Source organism: Abramis brama (assembly GCF_963993115.1).
Source record: "Abramis brama genome assembly, chromosome: 20".
Classification (NCBI taxonomy): Eukaryota; Metazoa; Chordata; class Actinopteri; order Cypriniformes; family Leuciscidae; genus Abramis; species Abramis brama.
Window position 1 is genome coordinate 18,069,036 of NC_139982.1, and position 19,170 is coordinate 18,088,205.

At 37.0% G+C, this 19,170-nt stretch overlaps 1 protein-coding gene across 2 annotated transcripts in view; it reads left to right on the top strand.

Annotated features, from left to right (window-relative positions):
• Positions 1-19,170, top strand: part of otud7a (OTU deubiquitinase 7A) — a 74,874-nt gene that overhangs the window by 47,297 nt on the left and 8,407 nt on the right. For both annotated transcript variants that reach the window (XM_084095378.1, XM_084095379.1), the window contains exons 5-10: positions 126-344; positions 5,561-5,662; positions 5,833-5,960; positions 8,686-8,798; positions 11,873-12,000; positions 13,342-13,491. In XM_084095378.1, the coding sequence (XP_083951504.1) occupies positions 126-344; positions 5,561-5,662; positions 5,833-5,960; positions 8,686-8,798; positions 11,873-12,000; positions 13,342-13,491 (840 nt within the window). The remainder of the gene's footprint in view (positions 1-125; positions 345-5,560; positions 5,663-5,832; positions 5,961-8,685; positions 8,799-11,872; positions 12,001-13,341; positions 13,492-19,170) is intronic.

Consider the following 19,170-nt stretch of genomic DNA (forward strand, 5'->3'; position numbering starts at 1 on the left):
TAATTTGTATAAAAGTCTGATTAGTTCATATAAACAAATTAACAGTATGTGATTCATTCATAGGAACATTTATTAAGCAAGTGAATCTTTATTTCTAATCTCTTGCCCCTCTCTCTCTCTTCTAGAGAAGCGTCTGTCTCGGGGCATTTCCCATGCCAGCTCTGCCATCATGTCTCTGGCGCGGCTGCAGGTTTCAGGGGATTGTGGCAGGGAGCAGTTCCCCCTAGAGATGCCCATCTACACATTCCAGCTGCCCGACCTGAGCGTGTACAGCGAGGACTTCCGCAGCTTCATCGAGCGCGACCTCATCGAGCAATCCACCATGGTGGCCCTGGAGCAAGCCGGTGAGACACAAACACTGCGCTCAGATCAGTGACGGAGCGAATACAAAGCCTAGCCTTTCATTACAGTGATGATAAACACAGGTTTATGATCAGTACTAATGTCAGCTTGGATTGCACAAGATTAACTAGATTGTTAGAGTCAACGCGACACAGCAGCAAAAGAATTAAACTAATCCCTGATCTTGGATCAACTGCAAAGCCAAGCGGACCAGTGAATAAAAACATGCACTTACCCAGAGGTGGACAGTAACAAAGTACATTTACTTGAGTACTGTACTTAAGTACACTTTTTGAGTATCTGTACTTTACTTGAGTATTATCTTTTCTGGAAACTTTTTACTTTAACTTCACTACATTTGAAAGACAAATATCGTACTTTTTACTCCACTACGTTTCTGTCAAGGTCCTTGAGTAGAAAGTAGTAACGTCAGTCAGGAGATGATTTTGGTTTGGAAATGAAAGTCGGGTTGACGTCAAAACCCGACGTCATATTTACGTCAAAACCCGACGTCAGATTTACGTCAGAACCCGACGTCGGACAGACGTTGGATTTTGGTTGGAAATGAAAGTCGGGTTGACATCAAAGCCAAAAAACTAAGCCAAGGGCACTATTTGAGGGAACAGCCATTTGGGTGTCCGAAACCATTGTAGACGTTATTGAGTGCACTTATTCAATCTCATATTCAATCCCACTACTGGAACTGTGTTCTAGAAATAAATGTGATATTGATACGAGGGCAGGCATAGATTCAGAGGCATAAGGTACTGTAAGTATTACATTCAACAATGCAACAATAATAAAACAATGCATTGACATTTACTTTTTACTTTCGATACTTAAGTACTTTTAAAAACGAGTACTTCTGTACTTTTACTTAAGTGAGAATCGGTCTTTACAACTTTTACTTGTAACGGAGTAATATTTGACCAGTAGTATCTGTACTTTCACTCAAGTAAGGAAGTTGTGTACTTTGTCCACCTCTGCACTTACCAAACATAGCTCATGCCAACACCAAAACTTAAGATTTAAACGGATAGTTCACCCAAAAATACATTTCTGTCATCATTTAAATATCACTTTTTCTTCAGTGAAACATAAAAGGAGAAATTCTAAAGATTGTACTTACAAGTATGGGTCAATGACATGACTCTTATTTAAATGTATCAATTAATTTATTTTAACTTTGTCTATTAGGCTTGTAGTACAATCAACATGCACAAAAAATAATATTAATCATAAAACAGGAAATTATATCATAGAAGACCCCATACGGACCCCAAAGTCAAAGTCAATAAGTCTCTTAAAATATAGGTTAGTTTTATGAAAAGGAAAGGTTAGTTCAGTTCAGTAATTATTTTTTATTATAATTATAATTTAAATGTAATCTTAAATTAAATATTTGTAAAAATTACTTTGAAATAGATAACTGATTTTTTTTTTTATTTTTTTATTTTTTTATTAAGATGCACTTACAGGTTTTCAGGGTGTAAGAAAAATATGTTTCATTTCCCTAAATAATTACACCACTTTGCATTTTTAGAGTCATTACACTGAATCTTTCCTTGAAAATGGTACAAAACCATATGAAACCAACAACGTTTCTAAGAAATTGGCACATGTGTTTTAAACTAGATTTAAACTACAACGCCAAATCCAGAAAAGTTGGGACATTTTGTAAAATGCAATAAAATCAAGAATCTCTTTAACCTTTATTTAACAGACAAAAGTACAAAGAAAATATTTAAAAAATGTTCACTGCCTATCTTAATTGTATTTTGTAAATATAAACAAACTTTTGATTTTGATGGCTGCAACACACTCCAAAAAAGTTGGTTACAAATGCTAAATAAAAGTGAAAAGCTTATAGAATATCCAAGTTAAACTCTTTTTACACTGTCCACAATAAGTAGTAATATGTGAGGGCAGGGACGTGCACAGGAATTTTGAGGGGCAGTTGCTCTGACCTGAAAAAAGGGCGAGATAATACAAAATTCCCCCCCCCCCCAGATAATAACACAGATTTTTTCAATAATAATGCCACTGACGATTCTGGTTATCGATCCGATTCTTTAACGATTCTTCTTGATAGCACTGTGTGGAAAAATGTAGTCATATGCTTTTCAAAAAAACAAGTGGTTTGTTTTATTTATTTTAAAGCTTAAGCTTGAGTAAGCAAATTGTATTTTTTATGTAATGTATGTAATAAATAGAACCTTATTGTAAAGTGTTACTGATTAGTTATACACCGATTCAGACTGTTGGAAAGATCAGTTGTTTTAACCATTCATTAAAATTAATCGGTTCAAAGGAGTCATTAGTTCGCGAATTGGACGTGTCGTGCGCGTTGTGTGATTATTCCAGCGTTAGGACATGGACACATCCAAGATTTGTGTCAACACAGAAAACATTTCATCACTGGATAGTTTTTTTCGTTTAATTAAAGTGTTGTTTTATGTCAGCTGAATGTCCGGAACGCTTTTCAGAGAAGATAAGGCAACTTATTTAGCACAATTCACACCCAGCCCAGCGGTAATTCAGGAAAAAAAAAATCTCAGAATGCTCCACATGAAACTTTTGGTGTTCCGACCTTTTACCACAGTGTCGATTTATTTTGATTAATATGTGTGAGGGAGAGAGAGAAAGACAGCGATTAGTTTGGAGACGGTGAAGTCTTGTTTACACTTTCGCCTGGCTCCGAAGAGAGAGAGTGTGCGCGCGCGCGACCGGCTCTCTCTCTCTCTGCTCGTTCTTTCAGTTAAACATGCGCCATCACAAGCGCAGCAGTTCATCTACATTACTCACCGATCAAATAAGACTTTGGCGGAACAAAAATTCACTTTGGCGGGCGCTAAAACAAGTTCAATGCAGGAAAATTCATGCGTGAATTTAGTACATGACCATGCACTCGCACAAATGCGACCACATAAAATTTTAACTCGCACATTCTCAAAAAATGGTCGCAGTCTGGAACCCTGATGATGATCGTTCGTTTGTTATACATCACAAACTCACCTTTTCCGACAACGTTGAGTCGTCTCACCCGACAACCGCGACGATCTAGGGCTGCTCATGCAGGCTCAGCGCAGGTGCCGGTCGTGTGCAGCGCTGCAGCCAAGTAAACAGAGTTTGCCCTTCCCCTACTGACTTTCACTTTCGGTGCCCGAATGGAAGTGAATGAGGCTTTGCGATTTATTTTTTTTTTTTTATCTATGCCTACGTGAAATTCTGCATCCATTGTACTTTTTATTTATTTATTTTTTTCCCCCTCGGAAGGGCAACGTGAGTCGAGAAGGGCATATGGGCAGTTGCCCGGGCAACCTGAGCAACCCCCCTGTGCACGTCCCTGTGTGAGGGTATTGTGATTGAGTGTAAATCTCAGTCTTTGCAAGCAAAGATGGGTCATGGCTCATGGGTCCTAACCTTTCTAGGTTTGGAGTTGTATATAGTTAATTAGCAAAAGATCAAATATTACAAGGATGCAATTCCAGTCTGTGCAAGCAAAATAATAATATAGCAATATGTTAACTGGTTGGAAATGGCCTCGGGACTTTGGAAATGCTTTTGGACTGTGGGAGGAAGACCCTGTCCCAAGGGAGGGCAGAAGGGCTGAGGGTAGAGGCACTGACGTTCCCTCGCGGTGAGCTTTACCAGCTTCAGAGAAAAGAGTGGGTGATAGGTCAATGCCCAGTGCAAACCGCCTCAGGGCCGAGAGCTTGCAGAGGACTACTTATTCTGCTACTGCTTGCCATGAAAAAAGTTAAGAAAGAAAGTTAAGAAAGCATCTGATCATAGTGAAGACGATATGTTTGCACAAGCTCTGCAATTCGCCACTCCAATAAAGTCACGTTGTGTTTATTTAGAGAATAGTACAATAGTATGCTTTAAAGCAAGCAGCTATATATAGTATTGTATTATATAACATGTCTCTTTCAATTAGAATTCCAACCTAAATTTCTACTATAAAGCGCACTCTAGTGTGTTCATGTTTTTAATCATGTCTGACCTTGATGGACAAAATAATGCTTTGCAAAAAATAAAGCGAAGATGGCGAACGTATGACAAGGAAGCACAAAAAAATTAACATACAGTACACAAGAGTATATACAAGCAATAGTTGGTTGTTAGTCGCACACACTCAACCATGTTACTCACATATGGAGCAGAAACAACGCAATCTCAGCGTCCGTTTTCAGGCCTTCCCGCTGAGGTCTCTCCAGTGCTGAAAAGTTTTTCTAATTTTAACCTAGGTCCTAAAGCTCTTGCCTGATCATGACCCTTCTTTTCCCAGTGATATTCCTCTGAGCTTTTCTCTTTTGTAATGTCTCTCAGCCATCTCTCTTTCTACAGTCTTCAAATCTCCCAAATCTCTTGCTCAGCTCACTTTCATCTCCCATTATGAGTAGACACGCCCCCTACTGTTGATTGGCTACAAGTTTGTTGTGGTTCTCTGTCCAATCCACTTTCAACAGTTTCTTCCAAAAATCGCTTACTGCACCTTTAAAGGTAGGATAGGCAATTTTCGGCGCGGCTAGCAATAGCAAATTAGCTTTGAAAACATGAGATCCCTTCAGAGCGTCTCCAAACCCACGCCTCCTTTAAAACACATGAACGCACACAGCAAAGTCTGCAAAGCGTTACGAGATGAGAGACAGCGTTAAACTACCTCATGTTTCAAAGCACATAACATTTCAAATAATAATGAACATAAACAACTTAAAGAGCTCTATCCTGTATCATCTGACTGCTGCAGATTCATTTCAGCATTGATAGTGTTGATATAGAAACGCAATCGAGTCACAAACCGCTCTGAGTATAATGTCACGGGTTTCCATATCTTCAAATGACAGTAGTTATGGGGTGAATGCAACATAAGCTTGTTGTTTTGGTTCAGGAGGAACTAGAAAATTCGGACCGAATGCATTGAGTGGACAAACTTTTTATGGTCCAACATCTTTCTCAGACGATACACATATAAATACATTTAGACCTCTTAACCTAGTGATTGCTATCAGGGTGTGAAGAGACTTTCAACCAGCATAACAAAAAATGTTTTTTTAACAAATTGCCTACCTTGCCTTTAACTAAAGAAAATTGCCAGTAGGCCTATGACCAGTAACTTTATAAAGTTTAAGACTAAGTTTTAGCTTTGAGAGTGTGATGAAATGTTGAATGGTGTTTATTAATCAATGTTTAAGTAATTTAAACCATTCCGTAGGTCGTTTGAACTGGTGGTCCACCATGTGCACCAGCTGTAAGAAGCTATTACCGTTAGCCACAACAGGAGACGGCAACTGCCTTCTGCATGCAGCTTCTTTAGGTGGGACTTTCACAATTCACTTTCATACTCACATGTCACATGTATTACATGAACACCTGTAATATCTGGAAAGAAGAGAAGTGTTCAGCCTCAGATTTTATGTGATGTTCCTTTAATTAGAAATACAAGATAAATATGGAGTTGTATGTCTGACTTTCCATGTGTTCCAGGAATGTGGGGCTTCCATGACCGGGATCTGGTGCTGCGGAAGAGTCTGTATGCCATGATGAAGAGCGGAGCAGAGAGAGAAGCTCTGAAGAGGAGGTGGAGGTGGCAGCAGACTCAACAGAACAAAGAGGTTGGCAACTATCCAGCTAACAAGAATATGTTCTAAGAAGTTTTGAAAATGTTACTTTGACTTTTCTTTGAACGTTCAAAAAGTCCATGTTTAAAAAAAAAAAAAATTTTTTATGTTTTTTCTTGGTTATGCGAACATTACATTTTATAATTTTGGAAACATTATGAGAACGTTACTTTTGAATGTTCTCTGAACATTCTGAAACAAGTAGTAATATAAATTTCAAAGAAGTTAGACGAACGAACGATGTATAAATAATGTTTTTCTGCTAACGTTTTGAGAACATAGATAACTTCTTATGAACATTTAAGTTACTGGAAGAAAGTTTGTTCATAAATTTCTCTCCAAAAGTTATGAGCAATTAAAAATATCTTTGTATTTATAAACTAGAGTTGTGTGTACAGGTATCTCTTAAACCCCTCACACAAGGGCTCAGCTATGCAGTAGTTTGTTGTTGGTCTGTCTCATTCATTTCTTTTTTTTCTTTTTTTAACAACGGGCCGGGCCACTGTTGCCACCTTGTGGACAAAGTAATTGTTGCAAAAAAAAAAAGATAATCAAGGTGTATGTGCGAGAAAACGCTGGCTGCGCACGTTATGCCAATGTAGCCTAATATATGTGTAAAAACTGAGGTATACTTTGGGAAATTTTTTTTTTAGATAGTAGGCTATCGCTGAGAGAGGACAGGAAGCGAAGTGGCAGAGAGAGGGGGGCGGGGTTAAGAAAGGACCACAAACCGGGACTTGAACTTGGGTCACCTGAAGCGCAACATCGCTACACGTCGGAGTATTGCCTTTCCCTGTCAATATTTTTTAATTAATATAATGAGCATCACCATTATAATTTAATTTCAGTTCTAAATGACTTCTTCTGTTATAGATATCGACAGTTATAAGAGAACAAAATCAAGTCTTTCCTTGACCCAATTTTTTTTGTTGCCATTTTGCACCTAGCCAATTACAAGTTTTTGCTATTTTAGCATCTGTTAAACAAGGCCTCAGACACACAAATAATACTGTTTTGATTTAACATTCAAAACATATGCTAACCACAAAGGATTTAAAAAAACCTTTTGTGTAGATAAACTGCCACTTCCCTTACTGTACCAAATAGCAGCACTGCATGTTATGCTATTACTGTGTTCATGATGGTTTTTGTCGACGTTTACATTCCTTTTAGTTCTCGATTTGTTTCCTTAGCTGCCTACTTAGATAATACAAACTCAATAAATGCACTTCCTGCAAGTACTTTGGTAAGAAGCTGCCTGCCAAGTGAGTAGCGTAAACATTAGCCTGCAGTTCATAATGGCTTTCCCCATAAACACCCCTGCTGATTAGCTTGTGCGTTTCCGCCACAGCTTTTAGCGTAAGAGCTTATTGCTGTAACAGCATACCGGAGGACAGACAATCAGCAGTGTGATCGATAGCAGATCCTTTAATTTTTTATTAGCGGTACTGTTTTCATTGTTCTGAAGGCCCAGAGCTCTTGAATCAGCTTTTGCTGAATGAGGATCACTGATTAAAGTCGTATGAAATGAGTGGGTGTGGATGGAGTGGAAATGTTTGTGCGCATATGGGAGTGTGAGAGGTGGATGAGTGTGAACGAGTGGGTGTGTTTCCTTTAGAACTTGTGCATATTGATGCCACTGAGATAACACAGGGTAGAAAACTGAAGAATTAAAAGTGCATGTGCAGAGGAATTATTTTAAATTTGTTGAATACGTTCAGGGGTGTTTTCTTATGTTTACACAACCTTCTGCTTTTCTATTCAGTGACAATTTTTTTTCTTGCTGTAACTCAAGCGTGTAAGTGTCAGTGTATACAATAATTATGTGTACTGACAAATAAAGGGAAGTTTAGCAAATAATTGAGACTATAGACAGCTCTCAAACTGATTTTCAGCCCAATTTATTGAATTGCCATCACTGTCAGAGAGATAATGTATAGCAAATGCATTCTATTTAATCACACATGAATTGTAGAGCAGCCATTTTACTGGTGTCCCTAATAGGACGTACTTAGAATAAGAAATTATGTTTGAAATCATCTAAAAATCCTTTTTTTTTTTACAGTTGTTGTGACAAAAGTGATTGTTCGAAAAAAAATTCAGTGTTTTCACTGTTTTCACTGTTATACGGAAGGGGGCGCTATTACGCATCTTCTGAAAGAGTACCAAATCTCCTGAGCAAAACACAGGCGAAAAAGATGCAGAAACATGCAATGTATCATGCATCATAAGCAGATGCATATGTAAAAAAAAAAAAAGGAAAATAGGAAAGATGTCAGTCAATAAACGGGAAAACAAAATAATTTGCATTACTTATTTGAAAAAGTAACTCAGATATTTTGTTGTAAAATTAAAAGTAATGCGTTATAAAAGAAATATATATATATATATAAATATATAAAAAATATATAAATTATACAAAATATTATATAAATATTATATAAAAAATTAAAAATATATAATAAAGTAAAATAAAAAAAGAATATCTAGAAAATTGATTAAATTATTAACAGATTTAATAGATTAAATTATAAAATACAAAATATACATTTTTTAGTTGAATGGTTTTATAAGTATAAAGTATTAATTTATGGTATAAGGACAGGTGGTTTTGACAGGTGTGATGGATATAAATGGAGCATCTCCAGTAATATCAAGAGGAAATGTTGCAAGTGATATTGTGGGACGTTGTAAATCAGAAATCTCTTTCTCTCTGTAGTCGGGGCTGGTGTACACTGAGGAGGAATGGGAGAGAGAGTGGAACGAATTGCTGAAGCTGGCCTCCAGTGAGCCACGCACACACTTTAGCAAGAACGGCAACTCCAGTGGAGGGTAATGCTCACCCACACACCCTCACACATTTACATATTATGTTGTTATGTCACTTTCAGTTGTCTTTCCATTCCCACCTGCTGTATAGATATTCCGTTTCACTACAAACATGTAGTCTTATGCCAATTTTGTAACCATTTACAACAATACAACATCAAATGCTTCGGAATAAAAAAATCATATCAGCCTCCAACACACATTTACCCATCATAATACACACATACACACATTACATTTTGTAAGACATGAGATAATGTCAGAGATAATGTGCAATGATTTCCACTTCAAAGTTTGACTACAATGCACTCAAACTGTGGGCGAGCTATGGGCTGTCCCAGCATGCCCATCTTCAGATCCCATAGATCACTCACACTGCACTCAGACTGCTATTAGAGGCCACTAGAGATTAACTCCATACAGCAGCTACACTTAACACATGACTTTTAGACACTATGTCATTTTTAAAACACAAAGAACCCATCAAGAACCTTCTTTAGCAATTTGAGGGACTGTTATAATGCATGGATAATAATGCAGTGCATGGTATTGAGCTTATTATGTGATTGAAAAAACACTTTATGCTCATTTAAAGGTGTGCCACTGCCACCTGGTGGCACTAATTGGAGTGTTACATTGTATTTGGCTTCATTCAGAATTGCATATTGCTAATACTCTTTCTGCAGTATGTATACTGTGCACAATATGTACATTTTCTGAAAGGCTATACCCTACTGCATTTGCCAAATTGTACGCTGTGTGGAACATTGTATCCCACAATAATTTGTGCTTGAAATGAACTTCCATTTCCAGTGGGACACATGAACCAGAAGTAATGTCAGCCTTAAAGGGAAAGTTCACCCAAATTTGAAAAGTCTTTCATCAATTACTAACCCTCATGTCATTCCAAACCCGTAAGACTTCCGTTCATCTTCAGAACACAAATGAAGATCTTTTTGATGAAATCTAAGAGCTTTCTGTCCCTCATTTGACAGTTACGCAACTACTTCATAAAGAGATCGCAAAACTAATCCATATGAATCGAGCGGTTTAGTCCAAATTTTCTGAAGAGACTCGATTGAATTATATGATGAACAGATTAAATTTAGGCTTTTGTTCACATATAAACATTCATCTACTCTTACATCAGTTGTGGTAAACGGAAGCTCAAGCATGTTCGCTTGACATGCAAGAACCAACAAGGTTTATTCTCGTTTTACGCAGCACGTTTGAGCTTCCAGAAGAGGTTTGTTCTCATGCGTCAAGCAGGTTCGGTTAAACTTCTGTTTAATAAAAGCCTAAATTCAATCTATCCATCATATAAAGCGATCAAGACTTTTGGACTAAACCGGATTTTTAGGAAATTTTAGGTCGTAGAGGAAAGTTTAAACTATCCCTTTCATTTCTAAGATGATACCAACAATGTAGCATGCTAATATCGGAAGCATTTATAGTTGCATATTACAGTTTCACATACTATATTTATTTTAACACTATTTTTATTTTAAACTAATATGTATTCAGTATACACTGAGTACTGTAGTACTGTATGCATAAGCAATATGCTAATATTCCATCCTGAACATCCATAGCTCTGAGAGCATTTAGAAAATTCTGATTTGGATTTGTCCTTTAAATCCATAACCATTATAAGTGGAAAAACTCACCTTAAATATGAAAGATGTAATTTCATGTTAAAATTTTTAGAATTCTAAGTTTTATATGCTGAGGAAACCACTGATTTTCTCTAGGCTAATTCTTCTCAAAAATGTAGTTCTGTGTCTCTGTGGTGTTTTCAAAACATTTTTCTGTTGTTTGAGAATTCTGACCAGCCCAGCATAGCAACAGTGGCTCAACCAATTGCATGCATTTGGGGCGGAGCTATCTATTTTTTCGACCAATGGCAGAAAGGTTGAGTGTTAGGGTAACCTGTTTGAAAACAGTAAATATTTGTGCAGTTCCATTTGGTGACGCTAGTGCTGCAGAATAAAAACCAGAACTGTTGATCTCAGGTCACAGATCAGCGAGGTGGAAACTCTGCGCTGAAAGTCAACATTTGGGTTTGGTTTCTCTTCAGTATTGTCAACTGAAGCGCTGCGGTTGAATTCAAGTTTCGACCGCAAATTCAAGAATCTTGCTTCTGAAGGAAACGTACCCCTTACCTTTAATCTGCCTTCTGAAGTCACGCTGACTGGAAAGTGAAAGCATCAACCGCCAGGTCTCTGGTCATGCTTCTGTCTTCTGTCTTGGAAAATGCAGCTTCCTGTTTTTCTCAGAGAGATCAGGGTTATGTGTGCTCTCACAATAGTGAGCTAAATATGAACGGCTTCCTTTTTACTTGTATACAAGAACTAAAAGGTTGAAACATCAGTCACTTTATTCAGCTATAAACAATGACATCAACAGCTATATACAATGTTTTGTAAGTCTGGTAGAGTATTTTAAAAGTCTAATACAGTTTCTTTACAATACTATACAACACTTAAGGGAAGTGTTAATAAGTGGCATGAAGGTTATTAATTGGAATGGTTTGCCTATTAAAAAGCTTTTAATGAGTTTTGGCAGCATTTCCACAATGGAAAGAGGAAAGTTTTACATCAATACTGTAGATGATCCATTTAAATTTGAATACTGTGAATATAGTCACATGGTCATTTTCTGTGCTATTTAGCTGCTACACATACTTTGCATGCTATTTTTTAAAATTAGTCGAGATTATTCAGTATATACTGTACAGTATGCAGTAACAGTGTGCAAGAAGTCCATTCTGAACGCAGCCATATTTCTAAGTGCTTTACAATGCATTTAGAAAATATGATGATCCAAAATGTCTTCTTCAGATTATTATGCAGGCATTAAGTATCTGCTGTCTGAGTCTAAAGCTCACTCAAATTTGTTGACATTGTGGTGAATTGGAAGTTGCACACATTGTTAACAAAATGCTGCTTTAATTAGAAAGTATTGCCTGTATTGTTTTAATTTCCTTACTTTCACCATTATACAACCGCTCTTATGTCATGAGAATTCTATTGTACATCAAATATACCACTATATGTGTCTGTGTGTTTCTCCTAAAGTGTGGACAACTCAGAAGACCCGGTTTACGAGAGTTTGGAGGAGTTCCATGTGTTTGTATTGGCCCATGTTCTGAGAAGACCTATCGTGGTGATAGCTGACACCATGCTCAGAGACTCCGGAGGGGAAGGTAAGATTCACAACCACAGTCACTTTTCCAGCCAGAATATGTGCATTTACTTTTTATTCAGACCACTAGAGGGCTTTATCGTTTTCTTTTTAACCCTGTTTAAATAGAAAACAACTTTATTTCCAATTAAAGCTGTTATCAAGAGTTATTAAATACCTCAACTTTGTGTGACTGTAATTACATGCTTGAATGCTTGAATGCTTTAAAGGATTAGTATGAACCAAACCACGACTTTCTTATGGAAGCTTGTTTCCGCCACTGAATAAAACATAAAAAGGGTAATTGCGAATTGCTGAAATTTTTTATATAAACTCACAATTCTCACTTTTTTTTCTCAGAATTGTGATATAAACTCACAATTGCGAGTTATTAAGTCAGAATTGTGTAATATAAAGTTGCAACTGCGAGTTATAAAGTCAGAATTGTGAGATAGAAACGTGCAAAATTGGACTTTATAACTCTTAATTGTGAGTTTATATCTCGCAATTCTGACATAACCTGCAATTGTGAATTTATATTTCGCAATTCTGACATTATAACCCACAATGCGAGTTTATATCTCGCAATAGTGAGAAAAAAAGTCAGAATTGTGAGGTAAAAAGTATTTTTTACATTTTTTATTTCATTGCGAAAACAAGCTACCATACTTTCTTTTGTGAAAAAAAACACCTTTAAAACTTCAAAAAGGAAACAAAAGCTTGATATTTACATGACTTGAGCACTAGCACCAGTCTTTATATGAAAACTTTGTTAGAAACAGTTTAAAATTATTTCATTTTTCACTGAAAATATTGTCTTCTGCCCTAGTTTTCCATGTTACATTAATGAGAGTAGTTTCATGAACAAACTATTCTTTTGAATGAAACCTTTTCAGTTCAACAACTATGTAAAGTTCATTCATTATGAGACAACTTAAATTCAGTGATAAAGCAGCTCTACAGAAGACAGTAGTGTCATTATTCAGCTCAATTCAGTTCAAGTTTTGTTCTCATCTGATAGTGTAGTGCAGTTGGATCAAGAATTTTGCAGAACATTAATTGTCCACAATTAATTAAGCCAAAGGCAACAATGGCAAGGAACCCAAACTCCATCAGGTTCCATTCATTTACAAATTCAGACTAATTCGTTCAACTAGCTGTTTCAATGATCCAAAGATGATCCAATGGAGCTGAAGATTCGCTTTTATTTTATTTTTGAATGAACTTATTCCTTTAAGATTCAGTTCCACCAGTGTCAACGAAACATTGTAGTATGAATTTAGTCTTTAAATTAAAAGTAGATGAATTGAAGTTTCATACAGACAAATTAACTTCTACCATTTTTGTTGTGCTTACCTTGCAGCTTTTGCCCCCATTCCCTTTGGAGGGCTATACCTGCCGCTGGAGGTTCCTCCCAACCGTTGTCACTGTTCCCCGCTGGTACTGGCCTACGATCAGGCCCACTTCTCCGCCCTGGTGTCCATGGAGCAGAGAGACCAGCAGAGAGAGCAAGGTAGACACCAAAACCATCAACCGATCTCAGCAGATTGAATTAAACAATGACACAATGAGATGATACAGCAGTGGTTACGTAGGTATGTCTAATTGATATTAACCCTTAAATGCATGAATGTTTCGCCAATCATTATTACATATTCGGCACTTTAGCGACCCGGCTCTATATCTAACACGTATGGATCTCTACCTGTCGCGATTATATCGATTATATTGGAAGGGTTCAGTTTAAGCAGATGTTTTATACCATCATTACTGTCCTCATCAGAGCTCATTTCCCTGTACATTCAGCATCTGCCTCATATTCTCGAACTCAAACATATTCGCAAAACTATTTTCAACATCTTCAAAATCAATATTTTGATCGCTGACAACTTCTTCACCAGATCCACCATCAAGTGACAGTGACACTAATATTAGTCTGCGTTCAGTACTTGCTCTGCAGTAAATCGCTGAGCCATTTCAAGTTTTGCTGATGATACTTCCTATTCTTTTGTTTTCTCTCTGCGGTAACTATGAGTGAAATGTCACTTCATCATTGTATCAGACCTCACTGTATATCAAACATTGAATTGCAATTATTCAGTCAATGAGTAATCAATGATTCAATTATTGTTGTGCAGAAAAATATACTTACACTGTTACACACCTCGGGTCGTTAGCGTTAACGACCCTATACAATTTTTACAAAAAATGAATGGGAAAAAATTGTTTTGTTGTTATATTGTAGATAATGAATTTATTGAGGAATACTAAGAAGGTTGATGTCTAACTTTAAAAAATGAATGAGGGGGAGGGTGGTGAATGACATCCCTGGTCACTAAAGACCTGAGGTATGCGTTTAAGGGTCAAAGTAAATCTAGACTCTCCAGATTTAGTGGTTAATTCCAGTCAGATATTTAGGAAGGAATGTTTAGTGATTAAATAGTGTTAAAAGTTGCAATAAAATGCATTAAAATGCATATGCAATAAGGTCAGTCGCAAAAATAACTGTCCACGCCTTTCAGCGCAATTTTTTCACTGCGTCTTTAGTAAATCCTGACAGTAGTTTTTTAACGCCAAAAGAGGGTTTGCGCTGGCTCAAGTTGTTAGTAAATATGGCCCAAAATGCTAAAAATCACAGTGCACATTTTGTATACTGCATACTGTAGAAATGGTATGAAAAACCTGTTAGTATGCAATACTAAATCAGTGAGGTTTAATTATTTTATTTGCTGATTCATTCATCCAATTCAAGCTAGTAGTTTTAGCAAAGAACCGACTCAAATCCATCTCATGCTGAATGAATAATGCAGACCTGAAATCTAATTACCTTTGATCAATTATTAAACGCACATTTCGTAGACTCCAGTCGATCAGAGACTGAAACAGGAAAAAAAAGGAACTATATTGTTTAATACTGTTTCAGACTCTCTCAGGGAGTCTGGCTGCCAGTTAAGTACATAATTCGCTGTCTGTCTGAATTAGAGCCTCCATTCTAGACCATTATGGTTTATCTTGTAATCTGTATAGTATAGTGTAATGTGCAATACAATGTGCCCCCTCAGAAGTATAGTCTGTACACTGCAGTGTTTCCAGTGTGAGGTAAAAACAACACACAACAGACTGATGTTGTCTAGGGCTCTCTCTCTCTCTCTCTCTCTCTCTCTCTCTCTCTCTCCAACCCCCATTTCACGGACACACTGAGGCTGTCAATACAGTAAAAGCTGTTCTCCTCACACACACACACACACACACACACACACACACACACAATCTTTTAAATCAGAATATGTTTTGTGAATTTTTGTGAAAATTTTACTTTTTTAATGGAGGGAGTAGTCACATGTTGAATGCCTTATAACGTTATAGAAAAAAAGCACATTCTTTTTTTTTTCTTCAATATGTCCGAAAGTCATGTAATGACTTGTAATTGTAACAACTTGCCCCACATCGTGCGATAACATGCCCTTTAATAGAGTGCTGGTTCCCTCGACAGAAACCCAATTTAACTTCTGTAGTCCCATTTAGCCACTTGTTAGCAACCGCCAAAAGCTTCAAAACATGACAAGTGGGTATTACTGGTGTATTTTATGTTGTAGAATAAAACATGAAAATATCTTGAGCTTGTGCTTACCACAGACCTTATTTCAAGCATTTAACCCTTTCAAAAAACCCATTCAGGACAATGGAACCAGAAGAGCTAAAATGCTACCTCATTTCTGGGTTTTGGCCTACAAAAATACCTGCAAATTTCAATTGCTTTTCAGTAAACCCTAATTAGAAAAAAGTAAAAGTTTGACAACTAGCCCCCAAATTTAAGTTTGCCAAGTTAACTCTGATTTGTTTAATTGAAGAACATATTTGATGAAGTTTTGTGCCATAAAAATGGATAGAGACAGCATTGTCTGTAGTTTATGTAAATAACATGTCTGGGTGATGTTTTTTTTATTTTTTTATAAGAGAACGGATTGGTTGAGTGTTTATCCCACTAGATGGCGCTCTCTCCTTCTGTTAACCACAAGAAACCTCCTTGCACGTACCCGATGACCCCAAAAGCATGTGGTCGGTTTGAAGCAGCGGGTTGTTGACAGATTAGAGGTCTTCGCTGTAGTCCCATTTCTCCAGGATATGAATGACTGACTCCTCTGAAAATAAAATAAAAACACCTTGCTCACTCCCGTCTGGAATACAGGAAATTGGTGGGTTGCCAATCTTTTTCTTTTTAAACGTGTCATACTGGATATCATTTAACATTCATTCATATATTATATTTTATATTATATTACAGTTATAACTTTTAAACTAAACTAAACACAATTGATTAAATAACTCACCGAGTAGTTTCCTCTTGCACAATTGATAAACACAATTGATTAAATAACTCACTAAGTAGTTTCCTCTTGCTTTATGAGACACCTGAGCTACTTTATCTGATAAAGTTTTGACAGTTTAGAAACTTTCCTCAAGAATGACCTAATAGCAAATTAATGTATAAATGAAATCCAGATGGGAAAGTCATTTGCAGTTGTGTGTGGTGGAATTAAATGATCTCAACAAGTATGGAAAATCACACAGAAGTCCCATCCACACAAATTGACAACATACACTATTTTGTTTTCTTTCCTTTAATAGAAAAAAAAGGCATTGAAGAAAAATCATGAGATTGCAATTTAAAAAAAAAAACTATCAACAACCCTAAAATTGAACTCTAATTTATGTTTTTAATGATCTAAAAAAATAAAATAAATTCAAAGTAACCCTAGTTGGGAATTACTGCTTGGTATATGCAGAGAGGTGAAGGAGCGTTTGCCTCGGTTTCTTCTGAGCCAAATCAGGTCAAATGATGCAGCGTGTCTGGAGACAGTTAGTACCATGAGGCTCCACATACACATTTACCAGTCCTTTACACAAATGTACACACACAACAGGGCATCTCCCTCTGACTCATTTCCCCTGATTCTATTCTTACCCGATCCCTCTCCCTCTTTCTCTCTCTCTGTCCCTAAAGAACCATTTGGTCTCTGCCGTTTAGGGCAGATCAGTCCAGGCCAACCCCTACATGTGGTTTAGGCCCTAATCTGCTCCTCCCAAACCCCTACCTCCCTTCTTCCACTTCCCGACAGAGAGTCTGTCTCTGTGTGGCTGTCTTGGTGGGTGATACCCCACCCCCCTCCCGGATCTTCCGCTCGGGTCTGCCAGGGAGTGCCCGTCTGCCCAGTGTGTGTTCAGGTGCCAGCGGTTTCCCGAGAACACTGAGACTCTTTTGTGTGTGTGTGTAAAAGAGAGAGAGAGTGAGAGAAGAGAGAGAGTCAGAGTTGTGTGTCAAAGACTCTGTGACATTTTGCACGAGTTTTGTGGCTTTTGGTGTTTGCTGTCTTTCAACATCTATATGTTAGTCTGAAAGTTTATAAAACAATTTGCATTTGGCAGATATGCACATTAAAAAATTACACTCTTTCTCTTGCAGAAAAGCAAAGCAAAAATTTGAATGTCTCATTCTGCACTCGTGGGCGGGTCAATTTTTTGTCCAATCAAATTCTTTAGAATGAAAATGCTTCAACCAAAAATGAAAATTCTGTCATTAATTACTCATCCTCATGTCGTTCAAATTAAGACCTTTTTGATATTTTTTTCTGTCCCTCCATTGACCAGCTACGCAACCAGCACTTTGACGCTCCAAAAAGTTCATAAAGAGATCATAAAACGAATCCATATGAATTCAGCGGTTTAGTCCAAATTTTCTGAAGAGACTTCGATCGCTTTATATGATGAACAGATTCAATTTAGGCTTTTATTCATATTAACAGAAGCTCAACTAAACCTGCTTGGTTCTTGCTGAAGCTCAAACGTGCTGCGTAACACGAGAATGAACCTCATTGGTTCTTGCTGAAGCTCAAACGTGCTGCGTAACACGAGAATGAACCTCATTGGTTCTTGCTGAAGCTCAAACGTGCTGCGTAACACGAGAATGAACCTCATTGTTCTGGCACATCAAGTAAACATGCTTGAGCTTCCGTTTACCACAGCTGATGTGAGTTGATGAATGTTTAAATGTGAATAAAAGCATAAATTCAATCTGTTCATCATATAAAGTGATCGTATCTCTTCAGAAAATTACTAAACCACTCTCTAAACCACTGATTTCTTCAAAAAGATCTTCATTTGTGTTCTGAAGATAAATGAAGTCTTACGGTTTGGAACGACATGAGGGTGAGTAATTATTGACCGAATTTTCATTTTTGGGTGAACTATCCCTTTAATACCACATTCCTCTGACTAGCAATGCACAGTAGCATAGTTAACAGCTGTGATGTAAATTAAAGCTGTTTGTAAAAAAAGAAAAGGGACAAGCCTGTCAGTATGTCTATAGCTCAAACTTCCTGTTTTAAAATGCGTCACCAAAAAGAAGAAAATTGTGTCAAGTCAATTCATGGGTTTTTTACATTAGTAGTCTACTTTTAGCTCTCTTTGCTGTCGTCATTCTTCCTAAAAATAAAAACAAATCCTCAGACTCTTATTCACCCATGCACACACACACACACGCACACACATTTGTTATTTTATCATGGTGAGGACTTCCCATTGACTATGTTAAGCTAATTGTAGTTGCTATACCTCAACCCTACCTCAACATGTTTGTCCTTTAATTTTGTAAATAAGATGTTATTTAGTTATTTTATTAAGATGTTTTCATGAAATCATCATTTAGGCACTATACAGATAGCAGAACCTTTACCTATTCCTTATGGTTAGACATAAGCTACAAAATAATAGTCAAGGTGAACAAAATGTGTTCCTATACCTTTCATCCAATTTTCTCTTTTTACTCATGTAATCATTCTTTAACCACAGGGCAATTGCTCTCATTGATTTTAGTCATTGATTTAAAGCCAATTAGGGTTTTAAGGCCCTTTAGAATCTTTTTTTTGTTGTAATAGAGGCACTTTTCCTGCGGGTTACAGACATACTAAATGGCTTCCCTGTGACGTGCCATGCTAGTACTGCTTTAATGCACCTTCATTTTTCTGTGGTTACACTTTATATGACACCAGTCAACCAATAGGAAACTTGTGTTGCTATTTTGAGTCACGCCTCTCCAGTTTTATGAAGACCTCTATTTTCTTTGGCATCTGGCGGGCAGCTTTTAAAGTTTCATCTTGTAAGAATGAAAAACCTTCTTGTGCCATGACCAGCT